General features: G+C 37.8%; 2 protein-coding genes across 2 annotated transcripts; both read left to right on the top strand.

Moving 5' to 3' along the window:
- The first annotated feature begins 1422 nt into the window (after positions 1 to 1422).
- On the top strand, positions 1423 to 12194 carry palb2 (partner and localizer of BRCA2). The gene is made up of 13 exons (XM_079811850.1): positions 1423 to 1527; positions 1720 to 1766; positions 2129 to 2188; positions 2340 to 2508; positions 3915 to 6179; positions 7180 to 8636; positions 8750 to 8905; positions 10368 to 10450; positions 10651 to 10812; positions 10928 to 11044; positions 11269 to 11356; positions 11434 to 11582; positions 11666 to 12194. Exons 2-13 carry the CDS (start codon positions 1728 to 1730, stop codon positions 11871 to 11873), a joined length of 4953 nt encoding a protein of 1650 aa, XP_079667976.1. The 5' UTR covers positions 1423 to 1527; positions 1720 to 1727; the 3' UTR covers positions 11874 to 12194.
- A 575-nt stretch (positions 12195 to 12769) lies between these two features.
- ndufab1a (NADH:ubiquinone oxidoreductase subunit AB1a) lies at positions 12770 to 14685 on the top strand. Its single transcript, XM_079811648.1, has 5 exons — positions 12770 to 12949; positions 13684 to 13812; positions 13915 to 14002; positions 14229 to 14335; positions 14424 to 14685. Exons 1-4 carry the CDS (start codon positions 12791 to 12793, stop codon positions 14318 to 14320), a joined length of 468 nt encoding a protein of 155 aa, XP_079667774.1. The 5' UTR covers positions 12770 to 12790; the 3' UTR covers positions 14321 to 14335; positions 14424 to 14685.
- Positions 14686 to 15609: the final 924 nt, after the last annotated feature.

Raw genomic sequence — 15609 nt, 5'->3', positions numbered from 1 at the left:
CACCGACATTTTCCACACAAACACTGTTTATGCAAGTCTGAAGGCTATATGCAGTTAAAGTGCTTTGTCTATTTCCATATATCTATCTATCTGATAGTGAATATGAGACTATGGCTTTCAGCTCTGCCTTTTCTGAACATTGTCTTGTTTATTAGTATTTTTAATGCAGTATATTAGTATATTTTTATAGACTATTTATTAGTGCAATATAAGCCTGTCAGTGCTGTTTCAGTGTAGGTCTCAGGTGCATATGACTTTGTGACATCAGACAGCAAATGTCAGAGAGCTGACATTTTGTATGTAAATCTCCAGGATTAACATATTGGGTAGACATCCTCTTCACTCCATGCATTAACACTATCACCTCCAAGGAACCATGACGTATATGGAGACCCACCGTCCTTGCATGGACCCTTACGGCCCATGCTTGCAAAGAATGAATGTCCTGTTTGATGCAAACCCTCCTTAATAAGTTGCACCCGAATTGTGCAGCTTATTAATGAGACGTGTGCTATTACCTTTCTGGAATAAAAAAAAACGTGGGCCTATTTTTTTTTCTTTGAGGGAGTCTTTGTGGCAAAGTAGTTCCACCGGTGTCAATGAAGTGAGATGGACAAGCACCACTCACATTTTCTTCAGAAAAAGAAAAATTATTCTAGCTACAGTACTATCAAAGTAATTTATTTGTATGTTGTTATTATTGTCATTTCGTTTTTTTTAATTAATTTTAAAAAGTTTAAGTCATTTTAGTAGGCCAACATCAAGTTAAACTGAATGAAAGTTTTTCTATATTTTATTTTAGTTAACGTTTATTTAATTTCAAGTAAAACAAAATGTTTTTAGGCCTAGTTGGTGGTGGGCGGTAGGCCTCAGGATAGTTTAAGAACATTAATTATAATTTAAGATGCTTGTTTAAGTAATGACAATTGTCATGCAGAAGCTTCAATAAAACGTGCTATTATTTGCCACTAGCACCTTCTAATATAACTATTTTATCTAGCCTATATTAGTCTACTCACTCTACTACACACGTGATCATGATACTTGACTAACGTTACTTTGGAAAAAGAAAAAAAAATATGAAGCCCCTTTCCATTCCTTCTAATGCAAATATACACCTTTAGCTAATATTTAATCTACCACACTGCTGTTAATAACCTTACAGAAGCGAGACAAAAGTTGAATCCAAGCACATCAGCCCCAAATCTGCTCCTCCTTTCCAAGAAAGTCTGGTAACAGACATTACTTAAGAGTCCCGATGAGAAGGATAATGTCTAATTAAATCTAAATCCTGCTCTTCTAGAGTTCCTTTAATCTGAATATGTAATAGGTTATATGCCTATTGTACATTAAAAAAAAAGTAAACAGTAAACATTTCCCTACAGTTCACAAAATGTGATCTGTTATCGATTGTTTTTGTCTGCAGTCAGAACTCGCGGGATGGTTGAGTGCGGCAAAATATTCCGCAAGTCTTGTCAGGTTAGAAACAAAACACAAAACCAACTTTAGAGAAACATTTTCTCCTGGGTATGTAAACGAACGTTTAGTAAATGAAAATGATTGTTTGTCCTGCCGAATCTGTGTTTATTCATAAGTGCATCTCCGTCAGATGTTTGTGTGGTTGTTTACAGTTACAGTTGGTTGAGATTCTCGTAATTACTTCATGTCAAATGTATACCTGCATCTAGTAAATAAAGAAATAACATATTCGCATATTAGTTTACAGGATGTCAGAGGAGATTCTACATAACGAAGATAAAGAGACAGTAAGTTCATGTGTTTATATATTTGTGGAAGCATAATTTGACAAAGGCCAAATTTGTGTTCAGAAAACTAACCAATAACTGCCATGGTCATACTATGTTGTTTTGGACATGTACAGTTACTTGTATATTAGTATTCTTTGAAGTACACTGGAGTACTATGCACATACTATGGTACCTTTCAGCATACTTGGTGTAGTGACATGATATTAGCATCTGATATCCTCTCTGTACCCTAGTAGTACTTTTTAAAGGTACCACTATTATTATATGTAAGATTAAAATGTATTTATGTTTTAGTGTCTTTTTAATGTTTATAACATGACAGAGATAAACATTATTTTGTCATTCATTTAATGTTTTAGCTGAGGAGACGACTGGAGCATCTCAAGCAAGAGTATGAGAGGACGGCACAGAGACTTCAGGTAAAGACATGCTGTATTTGTGATTATGTAAGAATTTATGTAAGAAAACTGATGTTAAAACAATGATATACGTGGCATAATAGAGCTTGGATTGTCATAAAATTGAACTTGTTAAAACCTATTAATGAATGTTTGTGTGTTTTTTGTTTAGAGAGCAGAGCATCATGATGCCACTTTCAGGCGTGTGCAGAATAGATACTCGGACCACAACAGATTTACACAGATTGACTTGTCACACACATATGAGACGTCTATTGCGACTTCCTCCGGGTCGACCTCAGAATGTTCTGTAAGCCATCAGAATCTGCCATTACAGACCGGTAAGGCAAACCATGAATAGATACAAACATGCTTCAGTGTTTTTTTTCCTAGACTACAGAAGATTGTAAATGTAGCACTATTCATTCGGAAGCCTGAGTTATTTTCAGATTTAGTTTTAATTCAAGTAATTTTGTTGTGTGCTTTTGTTATTTCTATTTATTTATTAAATATTTCTATTTATCTTTATTCACCATTATTACTTGGTTAGTTCACCCAAAAATGAAAATTCTGTCATTAATTACTTACCCTTATGTCGTTCCAAGCCCGTAAGACACTTTCGTTCATCTCCGTAACACAAATTAAGATCTTTTTAATGAAATCTGAGAGCTTTCTGTTCCTCCATTGACGGCTACGCAACTACCACTTTGACGCTTTAAAAAGTTCATAAAGCGATCATAAAACTAATCCATATGAATCGAGCAGTTTAGTCCAAATTTTCTAAAGAGACACGATCGCTTTATATAATGAATAATATAATGATTTAATTTAGTCACGTAAACTTGACAAATTTCTGGACCTTTATAAGGAAACAGCCAAGCTACCAAAACAACATATAAGTTATAATATATAAATTAAATGTGCACAAATTTTTTTTTAAACATGATTCTCAATTGTTTATATTCACAATTTCTAGTGTTTGTACAGCCTTTACATTTTTATGTAATTAGCAATTCATTTAATTTTATATTTGCAGATTTGTTACGTGACAGCATTATTTAAAGTCTCTTAAGGGTCAAGATCAAGTTATCTCATGCACTGCATCAAGCCACTCCCATAATATCTGTCACCACTCAAATTAATGCACAGCTCAGGTTTAAGTTTACGGACCTGTTGCTATGACAGCAAGTCCAGGATGAGCTTCGAAGAACCGGCAACAATCAAATCCAGCTTACTGAGTTAGCGACGTACGAAGAACGAGCCCCTGATGTGTGAGTTGATGAATGTTTATATGAGACTAAAAGCCAAAATTCAATCGGTTCATTCAGAAAATTTGGACTAAACCGCTCAATTCATATGGATTCGTTTTACGAGCGTCAAAGCATCAGTTGTGTAGCTGTCAATGGAGGGACAGAAAGCTCTCAGATTTCATCTAAGAGATCTTCATTTGTGTTCTAAAAATGAACAAAATTATGGAAATCGAACGACATGGGGGTGAGTAATTAATGACAAAATTTAAATTTTTGGGTGAACTTACCCTTTTAGGAATACCTAAGACACTGTAAGTTTATGCAACCCATAAACTTACATTGAAAAATGACCAAAACATTTATTTACCCTGACCTAGTTGTAATGTTAATGTTAAAGAGTGTTAAAAAAGTTGTTAAATGCATAACAGTATGAATAACAATTCAGATGGTAATGAATTCCAAATACTAATAAACTGGTTTTCTTTTTGCTGTTTCAGACGTAGTTGCAGGAAGAAACTACTCTGGATTTCTTGCTGTACAGAAGAACCCTGCCATTCAAATGCAACTTGCAGAGATTGCATCCACGCCGCCTTTGTACTCCCCTGCATGCAGACGAAGTCCTGCCCACCGCCTGCGTTCTAAGCGCAGTCGATTGCGCCTACAGAACAAAGAGCGAGAATCAGACACTGACATCAGCCAAGAGAAAGAAAGAGATCGAAGTGGAGACAATATTCGTGAAAAGGGTAGTGAATGTACTGATAAAGCGAATAGTCTGAAAAGAGTGAGAAATGAAGGTAAAAAGGAAGAGGATTGTGAAAAGAAAAAAGAAATAAAAATTGAGATGATGCCAGTTGAAGAGGTTAATGTACCTCTGATTGCACGGGCTGTTGAGAAAAAAATACTGTCAGGTTCAGCAGTGTCTATTCAAACCTCATCTTTCCCTCAGCCATCTGAGGCAGTACAGATCACTGACAAGTCAGAAGAGAGGCTTCAACAGAATAACGAGTGGCTCACAGACTCAAATAAAAATTCTGACAGGATAGACGTTAAACCCTCGTTTACATCTGGCATTCTGGAGTCTTGCACGCTGATTGAGGGTTTACCGTTTCCTGTGGAGTATTATATTCGGACCACACGCGGTATGGCTGCATCTCACAGCTCTGTCAATCTAGATGCTGTCATTTACAGCCAGCTCACTGGGGGGCGAGGCAGACGCAGGCTCAGCCAATCCCAAACGAGTGGTAGAGGTCACGTGACCCCAGAGCATTCAGAATCAGTCTGCAAGCCCAGAGACCAGGCCAAACGCATAGGAAAAGGTAAGAGAGGGAGGAGAGGCCGTCGAAGAAGCACTGTCGGTAGGCCCTCATGTGCCAAAGCTGCTTTAGATTGTACAATACCACATCCTGTAAATGATTCTCAAGCAGATTCAGAATATCCTATGGAATCAAAGTCTGACACTGAATCCCTCAGCCAATCAGAATTGGTCCTCAAACAGCCACAGGTGGAATCTCAGTCAATCCAGTCAACTGGTTCTACAGTAAGTTTGAAACCAAGTCCAGAGCAAGGAGTTACTCAAGATTTGAATCATCTCCCAGATTCTCAACTTTACTTTGATTCCCAAATTATTGTGGATTCCGATTTGTACCAGGCCAGATCCAGAGGGAAAGGTCAGAGAGGGGGGAGAGGCCGTCGAAGAAGCACTGTTGGTAGGTCCTCATGTGCCAAAGCTGCTCTAGATTGCACAATATCACATCTTGCAAGTGATTCTCAAGCAGATTCGGAGTGTCTTGTGGAATCAAACTCTAACACTGAATCCCTTAGCCAATCAGAATTGGTCCTCGAACAGCCACAGGTAGAATCTCAGCCAATTCAGTCAACTGGTTCTACAGTAAGTTTGAAACCAAGTTCAGAGCTAAGAGTTACTCAAGATTCGAAGCATCTCCCAGATTATCAACTTTACTTTGATTCCCAACTTGTTGTGGATTCCGATTTGTACCAGGCCAGATCCAGAGGGAAAGGTCAGCGAGGGAGGAGAGGCCGTCGAAGAAGCACTGTTGGTAGGCCCTCATGTGCCAAAGCTGCTCTAGATTGTGCAATATCACATCCTGCAAGTGATTCTCAAGCAGATTCAGAATCTCTAATGGAATTGAAGTCTGACACTGAATCACCCAGCCAATCACAATTGGTCCTCAAACAGCCACAGGTTGAATCTCAGCCAATCCAGTCAACTGGTTCTACAGTAAGTTTGAAGCCAAGTCCAGATCAAGGAGTTACTCAAGATTCGAAGCATCTCCCAGATTCTCAGCTTTACTTTGATTCCCAACTTGTTGTGGATTCCAATTTGTACCAGGCCAGATCCAGTGGGAAAGGTCAGCGAGGGAGGAGAGGCCGTCGAAGAAGCACTGTTGGTAGGCCCTCATGTGCCAAAGCTGCTCTAGATTGTGCAATATCACATCCTGCAAGTGATTCTCAAGTAGATTCAGAATGTCTTGTGGAATCAAAGTCTAACACTGAATCACCCAGCCCATCACAATTGGTCCTCAGACCGCCGCAGACAGAGTCTTGGCCTATCCAATCACCTGGGACTACAGTGAGTTTGAAGCCAAGTCCAGAGCAAGGAGTTACTCAAGATTTTAAGCATCTCCCAGATTCTCAGCTTAACATTGAAACCCAACTCCTCCCAGATGCAAATGTATACCCTATTTTCAGAAGAAAACATGGACAAACTGGAAGCGAGTTTCAGAAAAATTCTAATACAGATGGTGAGATTTATGGTTTAATTTTTCTTTCAGAGAATTTTTGTAGTGTGTTATTTTTGATAATTCTCCATCACTATTTTATATTTATGAATATATAGAATTTATGCCTGTGTAACTCAAACTGGAAAGCAATGGTTCCCTACCCTGATCCCGGTGTGGAGTACCCCCAGCTCTGCACAGTTTAGATGTCGACCCAATCAAACACACCTGATGTGCTTGTTGGTATAGACAGTAAGACCTCAGATGTGTGTATCTGATAAGAGAGACATCCCAAATGTGCAGTGTTGGGGGTACTTGCATGGCTACTCGCTAGCAACGGCAAAGTCATGGGTTCAATTCCCAGGGAATGCATGAATATAGTGATAAAATGTTTGAATAGAGGGTATGCGTTGACGTCACTTCCCCATCATGACTTGTTTAAATAGGTGAAAATGAGAACGGGAGTGAAACAAACAATTATCTTAAATTAAAGGAAATTGGACTCGACATTTGACAAATGTTGACGGAAACTCTACAGTTACGCAGAATATAAGATGGTAAATATTTAATTGATGAGTTATCAATACATTACATAACCTAGTAGGGTATAATTTTACCCCAAAATCCAGCATATCTGACACAAAATGAGAGCTGCAAATCCATGTTTCACTGCCTGAATTCCAGGTGTTTCTGCGAATTGCAGCAATCAATTGGCTTCTCTTTTCCATAGCTTTTGACAGTCTGTAAAATATAGATCCAATTTCTTGTTGAATCTATTTGTACAGTTAATCGTGAAGCTCTTTCCCATTTTAGATGTTTTGTGTGTTTTTGCAGCATTTAAGTTGAACACCAACGCTGCTACTCAGTGTTTTTGCCATTCAGTGGGTTTAACCGCAGTGAGCCTACTGTGACGTCATGTGCATGCCCTCTATAAAAGCATCTGCCAAATGCATAGCTGTGAATAAGAATTATTGTGCAACAGTCATGTACGCAATAATGTTTGTGAATATGTTTTGCATTTTAGATCAGTCACCTCTTCTGCCATCATTAGCTTCACTCATTCACGCTCTTCAAGAAAAGGATATGAAAACTGGACTGCTGGGCGCTGTTGATATCCAGGATTTCCACCTACCTGATGAGGATTTTGGACAACTAAAGCTCAAAATATTGTGCTTGTCAACTTCAGCCATAGAACACTTTGCACAGCGTCCCCTAGTGTACAACACACGGCAGAGCAGCAGACGGCAGAGAGTGAGTGGAAGAATAAGTTATCGTGAAGTACGCTACTCAGAGGGTGAACTATTTACTCCAGAACCCATAACTACCTCTTCTACTGAGGATAGTTTACCACTTTGTCAGTCAGAACCCACTGACAAATCGCAGACAGAGATACAGAAGGACCTCAACGTTGTGAATGAAGACAATACCATCTCTTCAGATCTGGTGGGAAGCAGACAGTTCTGCCAAACTGAACCAGACAAAAGATTAAGTAATGAGACAAAGGGGGAATCTTCAGAAACTGAAAATATTAGTGAGCTTCTCATAGAGCAGATGAAAAAAGAATCTCACATGCTCTCTGAGAACACCTCACTTTGCCCCGAGATACTGAACTTAAGTCCGTCTCTGACCCCACAAATGCAGAAAGGTCAAGATCCTCTTCTACCATCTTTGGGAATGTCCCCTCACTTTTTGATTCCAGGTTCACCCATAGACCTCCGGTCACCACTCTTTTCTTCGTCTGGTGTCCGTAGGTCTCCCTCTTCAGTCACACTAATGGGGTGTGTGTCTCCAGAATCAGTCTCAGCTAAAACATCAGGGATCATCAAAAATTGTATCTTTACTGGAAGTGGAGATCAGGGAGGTTCTGATGCACAGAATCAAACTCAAATTAGTCAAGAAACAATGGCAAAAGTTCACAAAACTGTAAAACCAGGTACTCCACCCCAAAACAACACTGCACTGGGATATGAGAACTTAAACGGCCCAGAAAAGGAGTCTTCGTGCATCTCGAGAAATGAACTGGAACGTGAATACCGCTTCGATACAGAAAGCAATCTTGAATGTGGAAATAAAGTCAATTGCACACCAGAAAATGAACTCCACAATATTCCTGAACCAGAGAGTTTAAAACATCTTTCTGAGTCTATAATCCAAACCCAGAACAATTTTGAAATGGAGGTTCAAACCTATAAACACTCTGAACTCGGGTCAGAAATCCCAAGTAATGCTGTTACAAATTTGAAACAGTTTAAATTTGGAAATGTAGGTCAAACTCCTGTTGAGACAACCTCTTTGGACACTTCCACCAATCGGAGAACGGAAACAACGACAGGTTCCGACAATAACAGAACTCAATCAGAGGAACTTAACACTGATGCATCCAACAATCGGACATTATTACATGATGAAACCCTAACTGCCACGTCATTCTCTGATGCAGCTGGTTGTTCTGCAGTCCTGCAAGAGATGCACACTTTTAAGGTGCCAATAAATTATAAGAAATAATTGATATGCAAAGATATGATATGTGCTTAATTGTTAAAAGGTCTAATTACCTGCATATGTATGTGGGTGGTGCTTGTCTTTGTATTCAGGCACTGGAGGGAGGATGCGTGTTGGACTTGTGTTTGGTGCGATGGCCGTCGGAGGACTGGTGCATTTGTGTGGCAGGAGAATGGAGTGTTTGTCTTTGGGCTCAGATGAAGGGAGTTCAGCAGTGGAGTCTTTTACACACCTGGACATTTGCACAGGTAATCTAATTTGCTACAGTTTTCATCATAAATGACAGCATAAATTAAAAGAATTGCAAGATGGCGTACAAGTTTAAAGTCACCATGAAATCAAAATATAATGTTTATAATAAAAAAAATGTCTGTGCTCATAATTTTTTAAAATTCATGTGCCCTCGTAATCTTTAACCATAAACGTCAACCTCCTCTCTCCCTCGAAACGGCACCTGCTCTCTTCATGACGCGTGTCTCGACAAAAGATGGAACTAAATATCCTCCACAACTGCCTGCAAATTGGCATTCAGGTCTGCCTCCATTTAAGCCGAGTTTCCACCGCAGGAACTTTCCCCAGAAACTAGGGATTTCGGGGTGGTACTCTGTGTGTTTCGACCGCAGGAACCGGGGTCTAATGAAGTTCCGGGTAAATATTTCCCCCTCAAAACAGCCCTGCTCGCGAGGTAGTACTTTTTCAAAGTTCAGGAACTTTCGGGGGTGAGACTTGGGTGTTGAACATGCTGATCTACGTCACCGGACTAATCTTCAAGGTACTTTAGACCGCGATGGAAAGGTCTGGGGGAAAAAGAGTTCCTGGGACAAATTGTTCTGGGTAATTTCGGTGGAAACAGGGCTTTAGTTTGCAATGCCAAAATTCCTACGATCCAATCAATTACAGAGAACAAAATCAAACCTGCCTTACATTTTTTTGTATCATTCCAGAAGCCATTTCACCTGGATGTACATCACAATAGTGAAGAAAAGACTACCACAACTTCTGTTTTATGCCAACTTTAAAGGGATAGTTCACCCAGGAATTAAAATTCTGTCATCATTTACTCACCCTCATCCAGTTCCAAACCCATAAGACTTTGTTTTAATCTTCGAAACACAATATTTTGCATTTGTCTTTCCTTCCATTGAAAGTTCAAATAACCAAAACTTAGAAAAACTAAAAAGGTCACAAAGGCGTTGTAAAACGAAGCCATATGAATCGAGTGGTTTAACCAAATCTTGTGAAGAGATATGATGATTTTATATGCACCGATTTAATTTAAGCTTTTATTCACATATAAACACACATACATAGAGTGCATCACATATGGTAAACATGACAGCTTGTCCGTGCATCACGTGTATGCATCATACGCTAGAACAAGCCTCATTGATTCTCGTGAAACACGCAAGCAGGTTTGAGATTCTGTGTTTACCATATGTGACGTGCTCTATGTATGTGTGTTGACCATAGTTTAGGTGTAAATAAAAGTTTTAGTTACCTGGAATTTGAATGAAGGGACACAAACTTGTTTCATTCAAAATATCTTAATTTGTGTTTTGAAGATTATGTATTATGGGTTTGGAATGACATGCGGGTGAGATGATGTTAAATGATGAATTTACAGTTGTGGTTGACTTACTCTTTTATCACAATATCATTTAAAAATATGTCTACGTCCCTCTGATTTGACTCCTGTGTTTGTATTTGTAGCCCGTCATGTCTTTGCAAGTGATTCCTGACTCTTCGGGCTTGCTTTGTGTGACTCTGGGTCACTTGGAAATCACAGAAGCAAGGTAATACAAATTGCAAAATTACCAGTATGTGGGCCAAAACTGTAGTGTTTGACTCACATCACCACAATTGTTTTTTTAATTCCTCTTTTAAAAACATTCTCAATGAACTCGAACCCTTGGAGTACTGCGCTCAAAAACCAAGATGTGTTTAGAATTCAATAAACTTGAACATTAAGCTAATTCACTGTTCTTGAGTGCAGAGTCCTCTGCTGTCCAAGTATGGATGGGCCGTTTTCTCAGAACGTGGTGTGCAAGGACACACTGCAAGCAGTGGTGGGTGTGTCTAACTGTCGGCTTGTGTGTTGCTCCACCCCTGGAGATCAACAAAGAGTCAATGTGTTAACAGTGACTCGAGAGGGAAGGTAACAAACCATCATGTGTATATTAAAGACCTGAAACCATTTGAATATATCATTCACTTGAAATGTTTCTGCAGAGCTATGCATTATTCACCTGTGTTTCATTATTTCACAACAGGGTAGTGAACACTCTTCCCTTGGTCTCTGCTAAGCAGAACATTCGGAATCTTGCCATTGTAGAGGGTGAAAAAGATGCTCTGATCGGTTGGACAGAATGTAAAACCCTCCTCATATGGTGATTAATTGGACAACATTTTTATTAATTGTATCCATCCTTTACATTGAGACTTTTTATTATTACCTTTTGAATCAATTATAAAGGCTGGGTTGAATTTTGGGTCACAAGGCCATTTTTGAGCATGTTATCCGTAAATGACTTTTAGTAATTCTTATATCTTGTTTTGTTAGTATTTTAATTTTATAATTGATTATCTCTTTTGTCATATTTGTGTATTTCAGGAGCATAATTTCAGGCCAGCTGCTTCAGACTATATACCTGGAAAAGACTTTAACCATGACAAACTGCATGAAGGGATATTCTTACAGAGTAAGTAACTGTGTATTGTTCTTGTGGTACTAGAATGAATATGTGTGAGAAATAACTTTGTGCTTTCATTCCTGCAGGGTGTGCTGTGTGTATTGCTTCAAAATGCAGCAAATGTGTGTGATGAAGAGAGTAACGCACCCCTTTTTACTCTGATTGCCACAAATCCTCTCACTGGCAAACACATCACACTGACCTCTATAAACTATCCTGATCAACACAAACAGCAGTAAGACTAGAAGCCATAAATGTTTTGATATTAGGACACACTGTTAGCAGGAAAGTTGAATCAGTATTACTCTCTTTCTCTAGGTTAATAGATGGTGATGTCTTGGGCTCTGGGCTTGTTGGCGTTTTTCAGTCTGGTCATCTTGCTGTTTGGGATCTCGGAGGAAGCGTGGCTAAAGTTGTTGGTGTGCCTGATGAGTTGTGTCGACTAGCTCGCTGGGCAGGGCCAAACACTCTGCTGACTGGATATCTAAGTGGGGATGTTAGTGTGTTTCATTATAAATCTGCGTAAACGGATCATACATCCCAGTTCATGTTTGTCAATCACTTTAATTACTTGTTAATAGTGTTAACACCATTGTTAAATAATACAAAATTGAAATTGAAAATCTTGCACGGTTAAAATCATCAAAAACATGAAAAGAATACACAAGATAGATTTGTAAATTTGTGTTCGTGTTGAGTTATTAAATCTCAATACTGGCACAGCTATTTGTTAGTTAATATAAGCATTACCAGTGAAATATTTGTATTTTTTGGATGTGATATGTATAAATATATATATTTTACAAAATAAAATGATTCTGTGAATGGACTTTTTCTGTGAAAGACTAAAACCCTTTTTCTGTCTGTTTCACAGACAAGGCTTAAACCTAGTACCAGACTAAAATACACGTTTGAGTTGTTTTAACTGAAAGAAACGTGCACTGACATCTTAAGAATATATATCAGTGCCATTGTTTTGTCTCAAGATACACCAGTAAAGTCTTTTTTTTCTAAGGCACGTTTATAAAAGCTACTTTAATGTCCTAATTAAACTTAGGCCCAAGCCCTATCTGTGAAACCAGGCCTTTATATCTTTAATGTTACTTTTAAGGTTTTAGTGGAGAGAATGCTGAACTATACTATTTTTCCCATCATTTTTTGTAATTGAATGCCAATATCAGCGCAACATACAGGTCACAACAGTTGACGCTCAATGTCATAAATTGGATAGATTGATATTTTATGTTGTAGAATAGTCCATATGTATTATTATGTAGCCTTTTATAGTATGTGTGATCAGATAAAAATTGTCATTTTCACATAAAAGTTTACATTTATAGGTTACTTAAAAAAAACAAAAAAGTATTTTCGGATGTTCCGTAAGGACAGTGTGTCGCGCATGCGCAGTGAAGTCTCGTGCATTGTGGGAGCGGATTGAGAAACATGGCGGCGCGCATCATTGCCCGGTGTGTCCGATCACTGAACCACCGTTCTGTATATTTGAACCGTGTAAATCCTGCCGCGACATTAACAGCTGCTCCGCTCACCCATGGCCGAACATTTTCACATCTGACTAATGGACACAAGTCTCCGCTGGCGCAGGTGTGTGTGTTAGTGATTGACTGATGACATCCAATGACCTACCCGTGTCTTTAGTTCTAATGACTTCAACATGATGGACAAACAGCCTCTGTTCACTTGATTTCAGTTTTATGTACGGTGTGAATCAACGAAAAAGGTTTGAACCCAATGAGCTGAATGTAGTCAACGATAATGTTTCATATTTAATGTGTTATCACCTTTATGTGGCATAACAGATAATTAAACTGGTGTTATGTTTTATTTATTTTTTTCCCTTTTGCTGTAATTAGTTATTTCTAGAATATGCATTACATGGTTGTACGTAAACCCTTATTAGTGTTTAAAAGTTTTTTTTATATATATATATATATATATATATAGTATATCCTGGTGTGCATCTTGGCAGCAATTTATATGATTATATGATTGACTTATCTCATCATAATACTCATGTATCATCAGTTATCACTGAACCGAACAGTTCAGTGTTGTTATTGTTAATTAAGACTAAAACTTTTTGGTAATTGAAATAAAATATTAGATGAGAAAATTAATCTTGAGAACTAACTTGGCCTTGGCAACTAACTGTTGAATTACTAACGTTACAAAAATTTGAAGTAAAAAATAAAGATATAAATATAAAAATAGAACATATAAAATTGCTAAAATATATAATATTAAAACAACACCGCTCAAGTTGTCTGTTGAAATACTTTTTGTTTAAAATGTACTTTCTAAAATGTTTTGTTTTGTAGATCTCTGGCAGTTCATTGCAGGTCTTTCAGTGGAGGACGTACGGGGACTTGCCCCCATTGAGCCTAGAGACGATCCGTGACCGTGTCCTCTACGTCCTGAAGCTCTATGACAAGATCAACCCTGAGAAGGTAAATACTCCATCCGTTTGATCAGACGGCCCACATGTTTGTCTGAAATATTTCAAATATATTGCACTTTTGCAGATTAACTATTTGATCAAATCTTTATAGCTTCAGGCTACGTCCCACTTCATGAAAGATTTGGGATTGGACAGTTTAGACCAGGTGGAGATCATCATGGCTATGGAAGATGAATTTGGTTTGTACTTGCTGTGTTTATAATCTACCGTAATTTCATGCATTACATTTCACAGATCCATTCTCCCTGGTAGCGCATTTTGACCAATGATTTGTATTCGTTTAATCTTTGAATGTATGCATTGTTCTTGTTGGTGTATAAGGATTCATAGAATATAATGCTTACACTTGAAGGTTATAGATGTGTATTTATTTACCCAGCTGATACAGATTTCTCACGTGTACAGGTTTTGAGATCCCTGACGGCGAGGCAGAGAAGTTGATGTCACCACATGAGATTGTTCAGTACATCGCAGACAAGAAGGATGTCTATGAATGAGCATAAACGTTCATTGTGAGTTTAGTCACTATTCACATCTTCTGAAAATTCACTTCAGGTGGAGCTCATGCTTATGGATGCTTGTTTTTTCTTTTTCATCCAGATAAAGATCATCCCGTCAGAGGACAAAGACCATGGAGGTTTTGTCATGAACTGTTTATGTTTCTGCTGTTCTTCTTCACTCTTTATTCTTTTTTTATTTAGATACATGTTTAAATCGGTGTTCATAATTGTGCTTGTGTGATTTGCAGATCTGCAGCATTCTATGCTAGACACATGCACAAGCTCCTCATTCATACAATAGAGCTTGCAGATTATGTGGAAAAAATCATATGAATACTACAAAAATAAAGGATTTAAATCACTTTAAAGGACTTTATTTATGTCTTCGGATGTACGTTGTGAATCTTTGCCAATGTGATTGGTTCGGCCATTAATAGGTTAGTTAGTTTTGTTGTTTAACACAAAATCACACAGTATTTATAAGAATTCAGTAGCATTGTGAAGTACACTACCGTTCAAATGTTTGGGGTTGGTAAGATGTTTTGGTAACACTTTATTTTACAGCGTCCTTGTTACATACATTACGTGTACTTACCATAGTAATAACAGTAAATTATGCTTAATTACATGCAACTAACCCTTATCCTACCATAACCCTATAGTAAGTAGTTAATTAATATTACAAAAGAACAGCATTTATTTCAAATAGAAATCTTTTGTAAGATTATAAATGTCTTTACTTTCTCTTTTGATCAATTCAACGCATTCTTACTGAATAATAAAATAATTTAATTTGTTTCAGAACAGAAAAAAAAAATCTTACTGACCGCAAACCTTTGAATGCTAATGTATAAAACAAGAAAATGCAATTGCTCACATTTATATTTAGGAGTGGTTGTTTTTGGTTACAGCACCACCTACTGGAAATGCTTTGCAAGTCTAAAAGTTTACCCGAAGACTTTCCAGAGTTGGAGCCAAGACTTTAAACAGGTTATATTAGGAAACATTTCTTGTCCAGTAGTTAATCTTCACCCCTGAAGTAAATGCTAATAAAACTAATACAATCTTCCACTATAACATTTAACTCACCCTAAATAATATCAAGCTATTAACATTTTTTTTTGCAGTGTGGCTTAAAATAGTAGTACTTTCACATTCTTGTTCACATTTGTGCATGAATTCCTTTAATGCCATTTCTAAAGTTTGTGTATTTCAGGATTTGCTCTTGAACATAAAAGAACTAATGTGTCTGTGTAAACATGTGGCAACAATGGCAACATACATTT

The sequence above is a fragment of the Gobio gobio genome, assembly GCF_949357685.1.
Source record: "Gobio gobio genome assembly, chromosome: 3".
Taxonomy (NCBI): domain Eukaryota; kingdom Metazoa; phylum Chordata; class Actinopteri; order Cypriniformes; family Gobionidae; genus Gobio; species Gobio gobio.
Note: the sequence above shows the minus strand (reverse complement) of the source record. Positions and strands in the feature narration are given on the sequence as shown.